The following is a 19,253-nucleotide window of genomic DNA, read 5'->3' as shown; positions in this document are numbered from 1 at the left end:
TCCAGTTCTGTGGCCTATAGAAGCCAAAGCCCCTGGACTCTGAGTCCCCGGGGGGCTCTGTGTTCTTTGGTGCAGCTCAGAACCCAGGGTCCCAGCTTGTTGAGCACAAATTGAATCTTCCTGATCTTCTGCTTAAGCCTCTGACCTTTTTTTAGTTTCCACAGCAAAAATTCCTCATACCACGGGTTTAATAGAATTTACTGGAAAATTTGGGGTGGTGGGGGGAGCAGGAAAGGTCACCTACGTGCTGCTCAACAAAAAATGTAAGCATCTCTGTTAGACATTGCCCATCCTCTGCAGTGGCTCTCCCTCCCCAAGGGGCTTCTCACAGAGTGCTCAGCCTCCCACCACCTTGCTAACTCCCTTCCTGCCCTTCCATTCTTAGGAGCATAGGAAATTCCTCTCCCTGTCTCATGCCTCTTGTCTCCTCTGGGACATGGGCATCTGCCAGTGTGGGCTGGCTTAGTCAAGCCAGAGGACTTTTGAGACAGAAAAATAAAAATAAAATGTCCTTTCCCTGATGTCATGAGATGGGCCTTCCCCACACACCAGAGTTCATGGCTCACCCCAGCCCGCCCTCCCCCACCTCTGTCTCTCTCAAGCCTGGTCTGGTCGTGGCTTGTTCCTGTCTGGGGCTCCTGCCTGGGTTTTAGACAGGCTTTATCAGGTGGAGGGGCAGGGAGGCCCAAGTAGCAGAGGGACATGAACCCAGAGTAGTGGATCTCAAGCTTCAGTAACAAAGAATCACAAGAACACAAATTTTTGCTTTCAAAACTGTGTTGAACACAAATTACAATCTTTACTTGTAGTAGCCCCAAACTATCAATAGAAACAACCCATAAGTCCATCAGTGGGTACATGGATAACAAACTGTGATATAAGCATGCAAAGTAATAATATTAGACAATAAAAGAATGCCCTCTTGGCACAGGTAACAGCCTGAGGAATCTCGAAATAACCATTCTGAGTGAAAGAAACAAGGCAGAGAAGGAGTACATACTGTGTGACCTCACTTACAAAAACTAATCTTTGTGGCAGAGAGCAGATTAGCAGTTCCTTGGGACCAGGGGGAGGGGAAAAAGAGGAATTACAAAGGGACAGAAGGAAATCTGGGGGATTTGGTGATGGGGGATTTGGGAGTGATTTGGGTGTAATCATTTGATTATGATGATGATATGTTGATATGTCAAATTTATCAAATTGTGTACTTTAAATAGGCAGCTTACTGTATGTCATTTATAACACAGTAAAAGTGATAGATAAATATTTTAGGACAAAGAGGTTGGGGAAGGGTAAGTGGCACTGAGACAACAAGCTGTAAGAGAAGAAGAATCACAGAACAGTCAGGGAGGAGGGTGTTTCCTTGACAGTCAAAGAAGAGAAGAAGAGCAAAGCAGGGCTTCGTCTTTGGGGAACATTAACTACATCAGACTGCCTGTTCTGGAATATTTGTTTGGGGCATTAGTGGGGGATGAGGAAAGGAATGTAAGCTGGAACAAATTAAGGAGAGATTTGATTCCAAGCTGAGTTTCAACATGGCCCTCGGTGAGTCGGGGAACTAAACACAGGGTGTCAAAGTCAAAATAGCATTTTATTAAACTGAGTCCCAAGAATATGTGCAGGGGATTATAATTTAGTGGCATGTGATGGCAGAGATTCCATCCACCCACTAATAAATAAATAAATTAATTAATTAATTTTACTTATTCAGTTAATACTTATTGATTCCCTTCCATGGGCCAGGCACTGTAATGGAGCGGTGGGAGAAAAATTAGTTTCTCTTATATATGAAACCCAAGAAACACTGAGAGCTTGACTTCCCTCAGACTCCACATACTTGGAACAAAATATGAAGGATGCAATCCATTTACAATTCTAGTCAGTTCTGTCAATTCAGTGCATGTGTTTCTCATGCCCACAGAATTAATTAGGAGACCACAGCAATAATTTCAGTACCAAAGAGGGGCTTATGACATAAAATGGCGGTGGGGATTGGAAGATGGTAGTAGAATTTAGGTTGACAACTAATTTCAGAGCAGAAGCCTGGTTTTGACCAAGAACTGGTGAGTCCAGGAAGGAGCCCACACACGTGGTTGGGAGCAGCTGGAGAGGGAGGGTGAGAGTTCAAGGAAAATGCCTGTGCCGGACCTGCTTGGTGGAGGTAATTGACCTTGAAAATGAATAAAATCTTGGAGGAATAAGGGAGCGTGGAAAGCAAAGGTCACAATCTAAGCTTTAAGCTTTCGAACAGCCCACAATCAGAGCCTGGAGAAAGAGGGGGAGAGGAGAAAGCTGAGTACACAATTAGAGGCAGAAAGGGGTGATGGGTGATTGCTACTAAGACTGACCTGAGGCAAAATAAATTCCACCATCAAGCTTCCTCTGAACCCTGGCAGCTGGGAACGTGAAGATCCTTATGAGCAGTTTGCTCACCTTCTGGCTATGCCAGGGAATGGGGTTATTATAAAAAAAAAAAAGAATCTGGGGTAAGAGAGCCCCATGGGAGAACTGAGCTGACTAAATGTGAGTGGAGAAATGCCATTTGTGAAAGAATAATTACACATCAGGGGAATGAGTTTGAGCCTCATACAGTTGCTTTTCTGTTTTCACAAGCACTTAGACTTGTGGTTATCAAAGTGTGGTCCCCCAGACAGCAGCCTCAGCTTTGAAGGGGAACTTGTTAGTGGTGCAAATTCCCAGGGCCCATCCTGTTCCCACTGAATCAGGGATTGGGGGTGGAGCCCAGGAATGTGTGTTTAACCAGCCCTCCCTGGGTTGTGATGTAAGCTCAAATTTGAAAACTGCCAACTAGGCATTTTAAACCAGATCTCTCCTAGGGAGATTTCACTCAGTAGGGGCCTTTTATTAAGAACATGATGAGGTGACAGCCATTTGGATGCAAAGCTCCCCCTAGGAGCAGAGCATTTTTCATTTCATTTATTATTTTGATCAACTTCATTCCATTAGATTTACTTGTTTTATGTCTTTATTTGAGGGATATACCCCCCCTTCCTTCCTCTTCCCAAAAGAGGAGAATTGCTTGAAAGAGAATTAAACTGTTGGGAGGGAAACACAGCTGGAGTTTGCCTGAAAGGACAGGTTTATTTTTCTCAGTAACATAGGATTTGTTTTGTTTCTTTCAGCATCGAAGCTCAAGGCTGATGACTCACATTTACTGTAAAAAGTCTTTAAATCCAAACTGCAGCTGTCAAAATAAGATTGTTGCTTTTAGACACCATGAAAGAAAGCAATGGTCCCCCAAATGTGGGCGTGGGTTTTGCCTGTTTCTGCTACTTTAACTCAGAGGGAGCCTTCAGGTTGTGGCAGCCAGAACCCCCTTTGCTTCCCAGTTGAGCCAAACAGCCCTGATAAAACATTTCTCTCTTGCTGTGATGGGTAAGTTCTGAGCTCTACATCTCAGGCTAAATAACAGTAAAAGCTATAGATTAAAAAAAAAAAAAAAAAGTGGAGCATGTGTTTTAAAGTGTTCATTGCCTTAACTCCAAAGGAGAGATCAGATGTCTCTGGTGTCAAAAGCTTGTCGTGTGGCTTGTCTAAAATTCTGGAATTTCAGTAAAAACCCTTTGATTTTGCCCAGAGTGATGTCAACCACAGCAGCCACAATCTTTGTCCCAGGTTCCTCATCCAGTACAACCAGATGAAAGTTTTCTAAGCTCTCTCGGTCAAGGCTTGATGCCAGGGTTTTGAGGTCACAAGCTAAGGAAGGCAGTTCAATCTAGGGTGTGTGAGAGCCTGGCCGGAACACAAGGGTGGATTTGAGCACAGCATTGGACTCTTAGTAATCAAATCCTCAGTGATTTATTTCATTTGGGAGGACAGAGAAGATGGAATTAACTTGCCTCCTAAAATCCTCCAGGAACTAGGAAAAGCAAGCAGATCTTTTTTTTTTTTTTTTAATATTTTTTTTTTAGAGGCATGTGTTTTTTTATTATTATTTATTTATTTGCTTGTTTGTTTTGTTTATACATGCACTGGGTACAGTCAGAAGCACGGGAGGGTGAGAGAATTCACCAGAGCCAGAGCAGGGAGCAGAGCAGGCAGAAGGACTGAAGTATGCTGCTGAGGGGAGCAGCGGGCGGCAGGAGAGGTCTGCGCGCCATATGGGACCCTCCTCCAGTGGCCGGGGAGCAGCTGGGGATTGAACTGGCACCGCAGAGGCCTCGGGCAGCTTCGCAACCCAGCGCTCAACCGCTGCGCCACTGGGGAGGCCCAGCAAGCAGATCTTGCTGTCAGCTATATGGTAACTCTTGCCCTCTGACAAGGCATTTCTAGAGTTTGTGAGATATTTTGTTATAAAATTCAAAATTTCCTACTTTGTTCTGTCTGATCAAGTCAGCACAGAACTCACAGAGAAATACTTTGCCAAAGATAATGCTGAGATCATTGAATCTAATATGTGTGTGTGTGTTAGTGGAGGGGTCGGGGGAAATGTGTGGCATATTCATAGGCCTGCAGTAAAGTGACATTATGTTAGAATTATGATGTAGACAAATCTGGTTGGAGTCCACCTCCCCTCCATGCTGAAACACTCCCCCCCCCACTAAAAGAGAAGGAGGCTGTTTGCTGAGTACCTACCATCTGTCCAGGTGCTTTACTCTTCTCTTTATCTCTGTTATCTCATTTAACCCTGCAATAGATACTTTCGCCATTTAATTATTTAACCTTTGTGAAAATTGAATCTCACCAAAATCATTTATGTAAGACACACAAGTCACCTTGCTGATGCCCCTCCTGCCAACAAAGTCAATTCTTTTCATTATATCTCATCTCACTTCCCACTCCATCTAAAGAAACATAACTGCCCTTTATCTCCTCTAAGATACAGTTCCCTTCACCCCTACTTTTTCATACGACCTCCTTCAGGTCCCACATGTGAAAACTTTTTGGTGAGATGACCTTCTAAGCATGCTATTTATAATGGAAGCTCTCTTCCCTCTACCTCCCCTTTCCTGCTTAATTTTGTTCCACAGCACTTCTAGATCTGACAGAAGTTGGTGCTTACTTGTTTTTTTTTGTTTGTTTGTTTCTGTTTGACCTCTGTTGTAATGTGCTGGTCAGTGTAATAATCAGTTCTTCACAGGAAAAAGCTCTGTAATGTGGGATGGGTCTCCCCCAAAAAGTTCAGATAGGCTTTTTCCAATACACTTCAATTTCCTATATGGAACTAAGGTTGAACGAGGGCCTGTGAACCTGAAAGAAACTCTTGCTGTTATTTAAAGAATGAAGATTGCTTAGATTTAGGGATATCTCCTGAAATAGCCTTCTTATGGGAGAAGCTTGTCTTAAGGCAGGGCAGACATGTAGAGCCAGGTTGTGTCATATGAAGCCATCCCTTCCTTGCCATGTGAAATCCCCTCCTATCTTCTCAATGCCCCAGTATTCCTTTAGCATGAAACATAAATTCAGTCTGTCCCATTTATTCTAGAATTTACTGTCATGTAAATTCTCCATACGTATGTTATTGAAGTTGGTCTTTTTCTTTTTCTGATCTATCTGATGTTAATTTGTTTGTTGGGCCAGTCTCAGAAGAACCCAGAGGGAGGTGGGAATGTCCTCCTATGTCCTGACAGTAATGGTCACCAATTTCTGCCATGTAAATATTGCTCATGGTCCATTTCAAGCCACCCACTTGGCCTCTCTGGGTGTGGAGTTGGGTGGGAGCTGGGGAGAGATGTGCAGGGGCTATCATGTGAGTCTGTGGGAGCCAATGTCAGCACACCCCCGGCTCCCAACTCGAATATCAGCTCCATGAGGATGGGGATTGGTGGGTTATTTTTACCTGTTTTATTAATTCTAGTTTTCCTGGCACTTTGAACAATTTGACAAATTAATGACTGGATTTGGTAATCAAGTTATTCAAATCAGTTTTTTTCCTACATGACCACATGCCAGACACCATGGCCACCCTCATGTACCAGGGAAAGTGGACATGAAATAATCAGTTGCAAATGAAGTGTGAAATTACTGTGTGGTAGGGCACTTGAGCTCTAATGGGGAATAATCAGAGAAAAGCCTCCTGAAGACTTTAGCCTGGAGACTGGCAAGTCCAAGAAGCCCCTGCTGTATGAAATGCATGGTATCCCATAAGTCCCCTGTCCCTCTCAGAGCACACAGCCTAGGGAGGAGAGGCGGGGGGAACCCCGACAGCTCTGAGTAACATGGATATGGGATCACTCCCATTCAGCAAACACATAATGAGCAAGGCGCCGGGTCCCTGGGATGTAGCCGTCAGCAAGGCAGTGCTTAGCTTTGGGGACAGCTCTGGTATCTGCAGCTGGGGCTGGCAGAACATCATTGTACTCCAAGTCCTCTCTAATGTGGGAATACCTCTTGCTGGAGATGAGGAAAGGCACATACTCTGGGCACGTTCTCTTTCTGATCTCATTCATCTTCCCAGGACCCCATTTCAGACAGAAGAGAGCATGCCTGGACTCGAGGAATGTCCAGGCTATATGACACTTTGAAATTCAACAAACACACACTTTGGAGGACCAACTACATGTACCTGACATTGTGTCAGGCTCTGAGGAATCAAAATGGAGTTAGACCAGCTCCATGAACAACAGGGCAGACAGATGTATGACCAGGCACATGATCAAGTCCTGCCAAACCCTCGGACAAACACGAGTTCTCTTCCACAAGTGGAACACTGTGGGTAATGCTAGGAGAGCCCAGTGCAAGGGGATTGTAAGCCCCATCAACCTGGAGAAGGCGTCCCAGAGGAGGTGACATTTGACTGAAGTCCTGAGCCATCAGCAGCATGTCACCTGAAGGGTAAAAGTAACTCTGAATCCAGCGATTCTGAATCCAGTGATTCTCCCCCACCACACCCCACAGTTTTATTACCCTTTAGCCAAGTCCTCCAGACTGTGAGAAAAAGAAGTGCTGTTTTTCAAAAGCATAAGAAACCATCCCAAAACATCTGTATTTGTTTCAAATGGAAGTGGTCACTGCCAGAAAAACAGCAAAGTTGTTTTGTCGAAACCCAGCCTGTATTTATTCCTTTGTCTTTGTTTAATTAAATTAAATCCTCAATGGTTTCCCTTGGGACAGTCCAGATCACCAGTGGCCATAATTCCTCAGTGTTCCAAAAAACAGTATGAAAAGGCAATAATACACACATGAAGCCAAAGGGCCAGCTTGCTATGTGTGCGACCATTCTTATTCTTCAGGACTGAGAGCCAGAATCCTGGTCCTACCACACTTTGCACCCTCATGTAGCCTCTGGGATTCTTTCAGCCACTCAGAGAGGGAACTGAGGATAGTAATCATTCTGAGATTTGTTTTAAAGGGGAAACTGAAACCTGTGGTCTCAGTTAATAAAGGGAAATCTGACTCCTTGGTCTGGGCACCTTCCCTTGGGAGGGTTATGGGCACTTTTATCTTGTCGTACCAGTGATTCTCAAGTAGGCTGCACATTGGAGGGAGCTATCTGCAGTGCTTTAGCAAACAATGCTGCCCACTTCCCAACCCCAGCCATACAGAAGTGTGGGAAGGGGGCAGGCACCGGGATTTTTAAAGGTCCCCAGATGGTGCCAATGGGAAGCCAAGGTGTGACTCTGCTGTAGACCAGACCTTGCAGTTATTCAGACTATCCTGCAGGTGTCCCAGCCATCCTGCAAGGAATAAGCAGTCTATGGCTCCCTACCCAGTAGGGAAGAATCTTTTGGAAAAAAAGATTATTGCTTGGAAGTCCTGGTTCATTGCTTTCAAAATGCTGCTTTCAAAGGGGTTCTTTTATAATATGTTCTTTTTTTCATAGTTATAAAACTTCCTGTTTGAAACTGAAAGCAGATAATTATACATCATAGAACAAAAATTACCAACTTTACTGTTTCTTTATGACCACTGTTCAGGAAGGTTCTTGCCAGGAACAGAAAGGGGGGCATAGTGGCAGCTAGAGCAGGGAATTGGGACCAGGGGGAGAAGCTTCTGCTCCCCACTTTCAGAGCTGGGCTTGGGATTTGAGAGGTAGATTATTTTCATGTGCTGGAATGTCATTTTCCAACCCCCAGATTTTTGTGCAGGGAATTTCCCTCCTGACTGGGGAACTTAGAGTCTGTCAAGGGAGATACAGTAAATACAGTTGGTCCAGGGATCTCAGGAGTTAGAGCTACCAACCCCTGCATTGTCCAAAATCTGAGTATAACAGTCGAGTTTCCCAAAACTTAAAAACTCAATAGCCTGCTGTTACCTATAACATAAAGTGTCAATTAACACATATTTTGTATTTTATGTATTTTATACAAAAGTCCTACAATAAAGTAAGAGAAAAGAAAATGTGATTAAGAAAGTCAGAAGGAAGAGGAAATACATTTACAGTGCTGTACTGTACTTATTGGTACCATCTGTTCATAAGCTGAATCCTCTGTCAGTACCTCTATCGATACTGTCTTACACGGTACACAACACTCTAGATGTTAAACATACTAATACTAGACATCAAAAAAATAAAAAGATAATGTGAAAAAGAAATTCATGTGTACTTAGTGGTATTAAGGATTCATGAATTAATAAAGAAGAGGCAATAGGGCCTCCCTGGTGGCGCAGTGGGTTGAGCGCCGTGCTGTGGAGCTGTCCGCAGCACTTGCAGTGCAGGTTCGATTCCTCACCAGCCAGGGAGATACCCACATGGTGCAGCAGACCTCTCCTGTCTTTCCCGCTGCTCCCCTCAGCAGTGTACTTCAGTCAGTCTGCCTGTTCTGTTCCCCGCTCTGTCTCTGGTGAATCCTCTCACCCTCCCATGCCTCTGACCTGTACCCCCGCTCTTGTATAAATAAATAAATCTTTTTTTAAAAAAAGAAGAGGCAACAATTTGGTTGCTTTTACCCAATGGAATCTATATAGTTGCTTTGTAGCAGCCTAGACTACACAGTAGAATTTTTATGGCATATAGTATTACAGTCATTAGATTTGTGCATACTTTATAGTAGTGAATGATAAGGTAGACTATCATGTACATATTTTTTATCCATTCATAACATGCTCTTATTTTCCTCCCAATATTTCTGGGCTACATGGTTGTCTGTGAGTTTTTTCAAATAATCACAAATCTCCAAAATTTTTGCTATCTATTTTTTTAAAAATACAATTGTAAGTACAGTTCACACCCATGTTGTGCAAGCGTCACCTGCATGTCGCTATAACAGTCGATAGCGTGTCTGTGTGATGAGTGCTCGATACACCCCAAGAGGGAACCCACTGGCACAGAGATGCACTGACAGCTGATGGGTGAGGGCAAAAGTTCGGAAGAACAATTGAAGGTCCTTTTGTCAAGAGGTTGATTTCCCCCATCACTGTGAAAGCAAACCAAAGCTATTTTGGTCTGGAATTCAGAAATGACCTCTGTTCCCAAACAAGCAATGCTTTTCAACTGTGCTTAAAGTCCTTTATGTTCCCCAGAGCTGAGAGAGTCTGTGAAGCTGCCAGATTTTTATCCTTCTAAAGCACACCTCAGGGGGCTACAGTCTCCCTTGGGAAGGATTTCACCTTGAGTGGCCCCCACGGCTGCTAAGCAGAGCTCAGACCCCTCAGCCTGCACACGGGCACTCTGCATCTGGCATCAGTTGCCCTCCCCATCCTCTGCCGCTTCTCCCTTGGAATTCCTGCAGTGAAATTCAGCTGCCATGCCTGTCCTGCTTGCTTTCATTTCTGCACACTTACACTGTTCTGTCACCCCAGAGTGGCTTTCCCCTTTCTCACGTATATCTGGGAGCCTTCACCGACCCACCTTGACAGGCAGGAACACATCTTCAGTCTGAACTCGCATTAACTGGTCAGCCTCTCTCACAGAGCCCTATCACATTCTGGCTTGTATTTTAGTTACTTAGGTCGCATCTAATAGCCACTCTAGGGCCTCCTTAGTGGCACAAGGGTTAAGACACAACCTATGAAGCTATCCGCAGCCACTGCAGCACGAGTTCAATTTCCAGCCAGGGTGGTGACACACATGGTGCAGCAGACCTCTCCTGACTCGCGCGCTGCTCCCCTCAGCAGTGTACTTCAGTATATCTGCCTGTTCTGTTACCCACTCTGTCTCTGGTGAAACCTCTCACCGCCTCCCCCCCAACACACACCTCTGGCCTATACCCCAGCTCTTGTATGCATAAATAAATAATAAATATTTTAAAAAATAGCCATTCTAGCCTTCCTTTCCTCCAATGAGGCCAGTTTGTGCCACCTGAGGACCTTTGCATTTGTTCTTTGGTCAGAAACACTCTTCCCAGAGATTCATGTTGAGAAAATCTAGTGGAATAGAAGCTTCATGATAGCAGGAAGCCTGCTGTCTGTTTGGCTCACCATTAGACCCCCAGTGCCAGGGGCAAAGCAGGTGCTGCACATATGTCTATTGAATAAGTGGAGGGCATTCCAATATTCATATTTTTCTTAGATCTTTGCCCTGGCTTTGTAACTGGCTATAGATTTTGCCATTTGTAATTATTCACTTTGCATGGATCTGAATTTTTTTCTCATTAGTGGTGTTTTCCCTATATCTAAATTCTTTGGACATCTTAACTGGAGTTCCCGATTGGAAATCTAAGAGATAAAAATACTAGTAGGAGTTAAAGAAATGTGCAGCTATGATTTTCTCATCTGCTTTATTGATTTAGGGATGAGTATTTCCTTTACTATTTTAATATTTTAAAACCAGAATCTTTAAACTTTTTTAATGTTATGTTGCAGACTTCATTTTTTGAAATTATTTAGTGCATTTAATAGAGGTGATGAATAAAATAATGTTTGATATTCCCCCCCGTTTGATATTTTATATTTATCTAAAAGCACTATGAAACTCCAAAACCTAGATTATAAGTTCCCATTGGATTCAGGGATCAATCTAACTTTCTAGATTATTGAGTTTCTACTGTAACATAGTGAGAATTTTCTTTTAAAGATTTATTTATTTATGCATGTAGAGCTGAGCTACAGACCAGAGATGCAAGAGGTGAGAGGACTCACCAGAGACAGAGCAGGGAGCAGAACAGGTAGATGCACTGAAACACACTGCTGAGGGGAACAGTGGGTGAGACAGGAGAGGTCTGCTGCACCATGTGTGTCACCACCCTGGCTGGGGATCGAACTTGTGCTGCAGTGGCTATGGATAGCTTCATTGTGCTGCGTCTTAACCCCTTGCACCATCAGGGAGGCCCCATAGTGAGAATTTTTAATCAGAGAAAACTCTTTAATATTTCCAGTCCCTTTAATGTTCTCTGGTTTTCTCCAATTTTAGTGGCAAAGACACTGGTAGAGCAAGTTCTGTTATGAAACTAAGTTGTTCTTGCTGAGAAATAATGTCATATCAGCTTGTTCCTGCAAAGGAGAAACTGAGTCAGTGATGGGTCCAAATGCTTTTAATCTTATAATCCTCTGAGATAGTCTTAGTTGTGCTATAGTAAATGCATTCTTATGAGTGGGTTTTTTTTTTTTTTAAGTTGCATTTGAATAAAGAGCTAGGGCTCAGGACTTTGTGGACACATAATACATATTTGACCAAAATAGGATTGCTAATCTCCCTCCAAACATTTCTCCTTAGTAATCTCTGTTACCTGTGTCTAATCTTCTTTGGCTTTTCTTTTCCTCATTCATTACTGGGATGAATAAATAGAATGCAAAGAGGATTTTCAAAGATCCTTCTGGTAGACAAATGGAACAAGGGAAAGTATGCTGAAAAGAACTGATACAGACCTGACATTTCAGGACCATTTTTAGACCTGCCATGTTTTTGGTGGAGTAGTATGTCTTTTCACGGTGTCTTCTCAGCTTCCCCATCTGCAAAATGTCAAAGACTTTGCTGCATTATTTCAATGCAAATTGACAAGATGGGGACTGCAAAGCATTTCAGTCCTCAAAGTCTAGGAATAGTACTTGATGTATACAAGTGAAAATACCCGTTCATTGCTTAGTTCTCAAGATCCATTAACATGTCTTCTGGGTACGTTCATTAACTTGGAAAAATACAAACTGATGTTAACTGAAAATTATTTAATGCATTTAATAGAAAGAAATAATTCTAACTTTGAAATATACTCCTTAGATGTACATAGAAAATAAATCACAAAAATGTTAACAGTGATTGACTCCTGGTGGTAGGAATATAGGTGGAGATAATAGGTGAATTACCTTCTATACTTTTTCTGTTTTTGAATTTTTCTATTCTAATCATATACCATTTGCAATGTTTTTAAAAATTATTTTAACAAGTGCTGTAGAGTTGCTTGTTGCATGGCCCTGTCCTGAGGGCCACCTCTTTCAGGGCTGTGTCCTAATGGTGTGGCTCTGCTCAGTCCAGGACCTGTGTGCGGTAGAAAACCATGGCTGTGAGCAGCTCTGCGTGAACGTGCTGGGCTCCTTCGTTTGCCAGTGCTACAGTGGCTACACCCTGGCCGAGGACGGAAAAAGATGTGTGGGTGAGTATTCCCTTCAGCCTTGCTCAATGAAGCAGGACATATGCACAGTGAGGGGAGGGGAGACACTGTGTGTCCAATTGTTCTTTTTTGAGTTTCAGCAAGGCATTCTGTTCTCTGGCCTACTTGTCAGGCAGAATATGAACTTTAAAGAGTTTACTTTTGAATGAAGTTGGTATTTTCTCATTCTGGGTCCTCAGCAAAAGGCATATTTATAACAATCTATGTAAACAGAATTTTGTGTAATCCATTGAAAAGGACTGGGTGGATTTTCATCAGATTTGGAGGATAAGTTTGGGAAGGCCTGACTTCAGTAGAGCTCATATGTTTTAAGTGAAATTCACTGGGTGGTGAGTAAGGTTGCTATGTGGCACCTCAAAGGCATAGGCAACCTTACTCCTAATTATTGGACCCGCAGTTCAGTGACAGGTTAAGGGATCCCAGGTGTAAAAGAACAACTATGAATAAGACACATGAGAGAAAATCAAAAGTCAAGCCCCAGGTAAGGAGTCTCAAGGACAGTGATTAGCACTGCTATCACTAAGTTGCAATAAGTTGGCAAATTTCCCGTTGTGTGACTGGTGAGAGGTAGGAGAGGTGAGGGTGGCATCTGATATTTCCAGTGATAGATAATGCGCTTCTGCACCTGCAGAGCAGGCCAGCTAATCCCTAGTCTGATGATGGCAACTCCTGGGTTAAACTTGAATCAACAGTTGGGCCTCCCTTGTGGTCTAGATGTTAACTCTCAGTGCTATCACCATCATGACCTGAGTTCGATCCCCTGCCAGGGAGTTAACCCACGTATGGCGCAGATCTCTCCTGTTTCACCCGCTGCTCTCCTTAGCAGTGTATTTCAGTAGATCCACCTGTTCTGCTCCCCACTCTGTCCCTGGTGAATCCTCTCACCCCCGCACCTCTGGCCTACACCAGTGCCTGACAAATAGTAGAGGTTCAATGATCTGAAATGAATATTTATGAGGCAAAAAGAAAGGAAAAGGACTCAACTTACCTGGAATTGGAACCTACTAAATCCTGCATTTTCAGTTCCATAATCACTGTTTTAGAGGTCCTGTTATATCTTGCTTCACACAGTGAATTATTATTTTTGCACCCAGAATTTAACATTTCCCAACACACTTTATTTCTTAACTAAGGATAGAGAAGGAAGAAGCAACAAAACAAAAATTGTAGGTGGTGGCCTGCTCTCTACAGGTGAGTGATGAGAATATCGTGAGTTGGTTTGCTTTCACACACAGATAGGGATGAAAACCATGCCCATCCAAGGTCCACAAATGGAATGGGTCCCCTGAAACTTAAAGCTTTTTGTTTTTCTTAATCTGTGGGTGGCAACCATGGTAGATGGCAGGGCACCATGCCCACCCATTCTGACAAAAAAGAAACCAGTATGTAAATATCAATTGTTATTATTTTTGCTTCTTTAATTTTTATTATGTAGCTAGTATACTTTCATTGAGGAACTTAAATGGATGAGAAAAATCACTATTATTGGTTTGTTTTGTTTTCGGCAAGACTTTTCCCACTATAGCCATCTACTCCAAAATATTTTGCTAGTAATTAACAAAATGAGGTCATACCATTTTGTTTTACATATGATGTTTTCCCTTACCAGTGATTAAATGGTTAGAAACTTTGAAGGCTGTTGGGTTATAAGAAAATCAGACCACAGCGAGTGAGACCAGTGAATGAGCTTCAGGAAACAGAGCCAGAATGTCTCGTTGATTAGGGTGAGGAAAGGAGGAGGGAGAGCCCAGAGCTGGTATGGATGACAGGGAGTCAAGGGGTAGGGAAAATAGGAGGCCATGGCTGGGGCAGGAGCTCTGCCTTGGCCTTTGGGAAACTTGTGGGCAGTGAGGAACCCAATACCCTCTGAGTATTGCCAAATAATTGCCTAATTGTTCCTGGGTAGCAGAGAACTTTTTTGTTCCTAATGGTCTTGCTGTAACTTCTGGGATTCAGTATTTATTGAAGAGTGACAAGCATGAGAGTCAATGCTGTGGTTGCCAGGGAGCTGTTGTGTGCTGTGTTTATTAGAGATGACATTTCTCTCACTGCTGTCATCAGCATGGAGGAATGTTTGCCTTTCCTTAGAGTGGTCAGAGTGTGGGTGGGGGTCCTAAGAAGAATAAGAAAATGGGAGAGACTGTGTGACCCAGGCCTCATCCTCCAGAGGTTCCTATCATTGTCCTTCAAGCAAGAACCTGATCTGTTGGAGGCTGGGGTGAGATGGTTAAGAGGTGGTGGGCTTTTGTTACCAGTTGCTTTGCTTACAGAGATGGAACAAATTCTCAAAAGGTCAGTTGTTCAGTGGGGCTGTGCTGAGTGCAAAACAAATGACAGAGACTACAGAAGCTATAAAAGGACAGAGAAGAGGGTCATCCTAATGACTAAAGGTGAAAAATCTGTGTTCAAAGGTAGCATGGCAGCTGGACAAAGTTCTAAGGCCAGGGGAGATGGGAGGGACAGTGATAGTGTGGAGGAAGCAGTGCTGTCCAGCTTAAGGGCTGAGGCTGGGCTGGGAGGAGGAGGCCTTACTCCTGGGAGCTGGTAGATCAGGAACACAGTCCCAGTGAGAACTCCAAAGTGAAAGCTAAATAAGCAGCCTAACCTGAATATACTCCAAAGATGGAGACTCCAGGTATGAGACACAGAAAAAAAAAAAAAATTGAGAGGAGAAACCTAGAAGCATATCATTACTACCTGGCCTGTGTGGCCTATGTGTAAAATGGGCAGGGAATGTTAAAAATATGGTGATCCTAAATCCTAGATAATCCAAAATGATCTCAATTTATGCCTGTTGGCTCAATTCTCAGCACTTTTACTTTCAAAGGAGTTCCAGTCTGAATGATAAATTATGTGATTGCTCTAGCTAGAGCCAGCCACCTTGACATGAACAGTTGAGGAGACTGGCTCTTGGAACAGAGACGTCCTACAGGTGTGAAGTAGGTAGGAGATGAAGTTGAAGACTTCAGGCTGAACCAGGCTGTTTGGGACATTGAAAATCAGACCGAAGTGTCTGGACTTTATCTCTAAAAAAGAGGCACTGAGGGTTTTATAATTGGGGGGTGAAAAATACAAAACCTCAGTTTAGGAATCTTAATCTCATGGTGAACTGCAGGATGGGATCCAGGAGAAAGGTGGTGGGGCGATGGAAATATCAGTTAGGAGTTGATGGTAATCCTCAGGTGGGAAGTGATGGAATTGGGATTTGGGTAGCAAGTGAAAGACTGGAGAGGGAAAGAGGGCAGGATGAAAGAAAGTATGGTAAAGAACAGGGAGAAGGAAAAGTCAGAAGTGGCTCCATGACTTAGAGTGATAGCAATAGTGAAAGAAGTAAGAGTGATTGGAACAGATTCTAGAAAAGATAATGAGGTTTTCAACAAAGTGAGTTTGAAGTTAAGGTGGGACACCAGGAAAGACATGTTAAAAGGGAACAGAAAACAGCACTAACTTAAAAAAGGAGCTTCAGCAGGAAGCAACCTGGTCCATCTCTTTCTAAATTTTAATATTCTTGTATTTTGCACTTTAAATATTTATTTGTGTGTTTCCTTGTTTTGAAGGTATCTGGACCTTCAATATGGTAAGACCTAGGTTCAAATCCCAGTCCTGCCACTTGCTAGTCACATGTGCTTGAGCAAGTCATTTCATTTCATTTCTGAGCCCTGGTTTTCTCATCTATAATGTGGATTTATAATATCGGCATGAGAGGATTTTGTGGGTTTAAATAATCATTGTCATCATTTTCTGGATATCATGAAGTGCAGAGTGAGGAAAGAGGGACAGCCTGAGCCTCCAGTTGTAGCCACATGTCGGGAACTGAAAGGAGAATCAGGAGCAAGAAAAATATCCATGAATAACAGCCTAAGGTGGTAGGATGTAGAGTGGGAGACAATCAGGAAAGCCATGGAATTTGTTGGAAAAGAGAATTTCTAGCCAGAAATTCTTGTTCCATCAAGGCCAAAAGGAATAGGACTTAGAGAAAAAGCCACCAAGATCAGTGTTGAGTCATTGATTCATCTCAGCAAACATTTTAGAGCTGCCTGCCTGGTACCGGTGGGCATTAGGGATGCAAAGATAACCAGGAGACAACTGATAATGATCAAGAGGTGAGCTGTAAAGGGTGGATTTCCAGGGGTGGGAGTTGGTGGTGAGAAAATGGGGACAGCAAGTCAAAACTATTCGTTCAGAGAAGTTTGGTAGATTCATCATGCCCAGCTACTGGTGAATGGAGGCCACAGGTTTTTCCATAGCATTGGTTCTAGTACAGTGACTCATCCTAGAGTGGTTCTAGTACAGTGACTCATCCTAGAGTTATAGCAGCAACCTTTTTAGATCAATTCTTAGCAGACTCAGCCCTTTTAGACAACATTCCCATGCTATGAGTCAGTGGAACACTACATTCAGGTGCCACAGCACCCCCCCCCCCCGCCGCCCCAATTGCTGATTTCACTCTGGGCAGTGTGGGGCTTCCATCCCCACTCAGCTGATCCAGGGAGGGTCATGACTCAGGTCCTGCTTTTGCCTGAGTTGAGACTAAATTAAAACTGTGTTCATTTCCATCCTAAACTCTACATATTTCAAAGGCCATTTATGTCTATTTTTGAGGGTGAGTTTTCTGCTGTACTGTTCACCTAGTTTACTGACCTCCTTTTCTTTCAGAGCAGCTTTGGTCCTGTTTGCCTCTTATCTGCCTAAGCAGATTGTAAACCTTTAAGGACAGAGGCCAATTGTGCTTTCATCCTTCACAGAATGGATCTGCTATGTTTTCCTTTCTTTCTTTTTTCAAGAATTATTTATTTATGCATACAAGAACTAGAGTACAGGCCAGAGGTGTGGATGATGAGAGGATTCACCAGAGACAGAGTGTGGAACAGAACAGGCAGATTGACTGAAATACACTGCCGAGGGGAACAGTGGGCAAGTCAGGAGAGGTTGCTCCCCCCTGGCTGACCGGGGGATCGAACTCGTGCTGCAGTGGCTGTGGATTGCATCACAGGTTGCGTCTTAACCCCTTGCACCACCAGGGAGTTCCCTTTCTTTTTTTCGATAAACATTGCTTGGTGTCTAAAAACTATGGGAGTCCTTTCCTTCTTCCACTAACCATCATTTCCTTAAACAGATTCTCTGGTTTACTCTCCTGTCCTCCCTTTATCCCCCCAAAGTCCCTGTGCTTTGGAGTCAAGAACTAATGTGCCTCTTTACTTACTTTTTAATTTTAAAAAAAATATTAATTTATGCACACAAGAACTGGAGTATAGATAGCCAGAGATGCAGAGGTGAGAGGACTCACCAGAGACAGAGTGGGGAGCAGAACAGGTGGATCTAATGAAATACACTGCTGAGAGGAGCAGTGGGCAAGACAGGAGAGGTCTGCTGCGATGTTTGGGTTAACTCCCTGGCCGGGGATGGAACTCAGGCACAGTGGCTGGCCATAGCTTGATAGCACTGAGACTTAATCCCTCCACCACCAGGGAGGCCCCTACTTTTTTTAATTTTTTACTAACCCTATTGTTATCCCTACCACCATGCTTTATACCTGTTTGATCCTTTCTCCTTCCCCTCTTCTTAGCCTCAGAACCTCATTTTGTTTATGAGTGTGCAATGGTTTATGATTATTTTGCTTTGTCAATTCAGCCACTGTGTTTTCTTCTTGTACTCAAATGTATGAAAATATCAAATATTTGTCTATATTTTTCTAACTTGCTTTACTGTCCATAATTCCCTTGAGTTCCTTCCACTTTGCTGTAAATGGTAACATTTCATCTTTTCTTATAGAAAATTTAACCTCAACTGATTAGGGAGGCAGAGTGATGAAAGCCATGAATATTTATTGAATGTTATTAAATCCAAAGATGAGTTTGAAACAGTTTACATATAACTGCAATGACCCTGTGAGATAGGTACTATCATTATCCACATTTTATATGTCTCTTAAGATCTGTTTCAGTGATTGCCTCTATAGATTGAGGAAAGTAACACCCACCTGAAATGATTGTTGTGAGTTAGATGAGCTAATATATATAAAATGCATACAACATGTGTTAATTGATGCCGAGTTTTTATATCCTTCATGGATTGTTGTCTTTTTTATGAATGTGTGCCTTCAGTGATATGTCAACGGTATGCAGTACATTTTAAAAATTACCTTGATGGTCCAGACTCAGAATGATGGTGGCACATAGCATGGGGCTTTCACACGGCCTTACAGTTGCCTTCAAAACTTTTCTCCTATATTCTTCTGTATCTGTTACCTTCAATGAGGAAAGGATGGTTGATGTTCTAAGCTGAGAAGGGATGGGAGGATTGATTGAAAAGTCAGATTTTAAGGTATCAGCTAACTCCTCAGTTTTGAAGTATGATCTACTTCTTCTATATTGTCCATTTCTCCCTGTGTTAGTTTCCTAGGGTTGCTACAACAAAATGTTACTGAGTGAGTTTCTGGAACAGCAGAAATATGTTTCTCACAATTCTAGTGGCTAGAAGTCCAAGATCAAGGGTGTCAGTCGAGTTGATTTCTTCTCATGTCATTCTGTTCTTGGCCTGTCCACTGCCTCCATGTGGCCACTCTTCTGTGGGAGAGCATCCCTGTGCCTCTTTGTAGGTCCAGATTTTCTCTGATAAGGACAACAGATTGGATTAGGTTCCACTCTTGGAACAACCTTATCTTTATCGCCTTTTTAAATCACCAAATATAGTCACATTCTTACCAAGTGGGGATAAGGCACTTCAACAGATAATTTTGGATATGTTCACCCAGAACATTCCCCTACTACTATCAAAATCAATAAGCTATCAAAATCCTGCTTATAA

At 43.0% G+C, this 19,253-nt stretch overlaps 1 protein-coding gene across 3 annotated transcripts in view; it reads left to right on the top strand.

Annotated features, from left to right (window-relative positions):
- Positions 1–19,253, top strand: part of MATN2 (matrilin 2) — a gene marked incomplete at its 3' end in the record, with an annotated part of 114,132 nt that overhangs the window by 46,350 nt on the left and 48,529 nt on the right. For all 3 annotated transcript variants that reach the window (XM_084230323.1, XM_084230322.1, XM_084230321.1), the window contains exon 4: positions 12,306–12,428. In XM_084230323.1, the coding sequence (XP_084086449.1) occupies positions 12,306–12,428 (123 nt within the window). The remainder of the gene's footprint in view (positions 1–12,305; positions 12,429–19,253) is intronic.

The sequence above is a fragment of the Talpa europaea genome (genome assembly GCF_964194135.1).
Source record: "Talpa europaea genome assembly, chromosome: 3".
Classification (NCBI taxonomy): Eukaryota; Metazoa; Chordata; class Mammalia; order Eulipotyphla; family Talpidae; genus Talpa; species Talpa europaea.
This window is presented reverse-complemented; position numbering and strand designations above follow the sequence as displayed.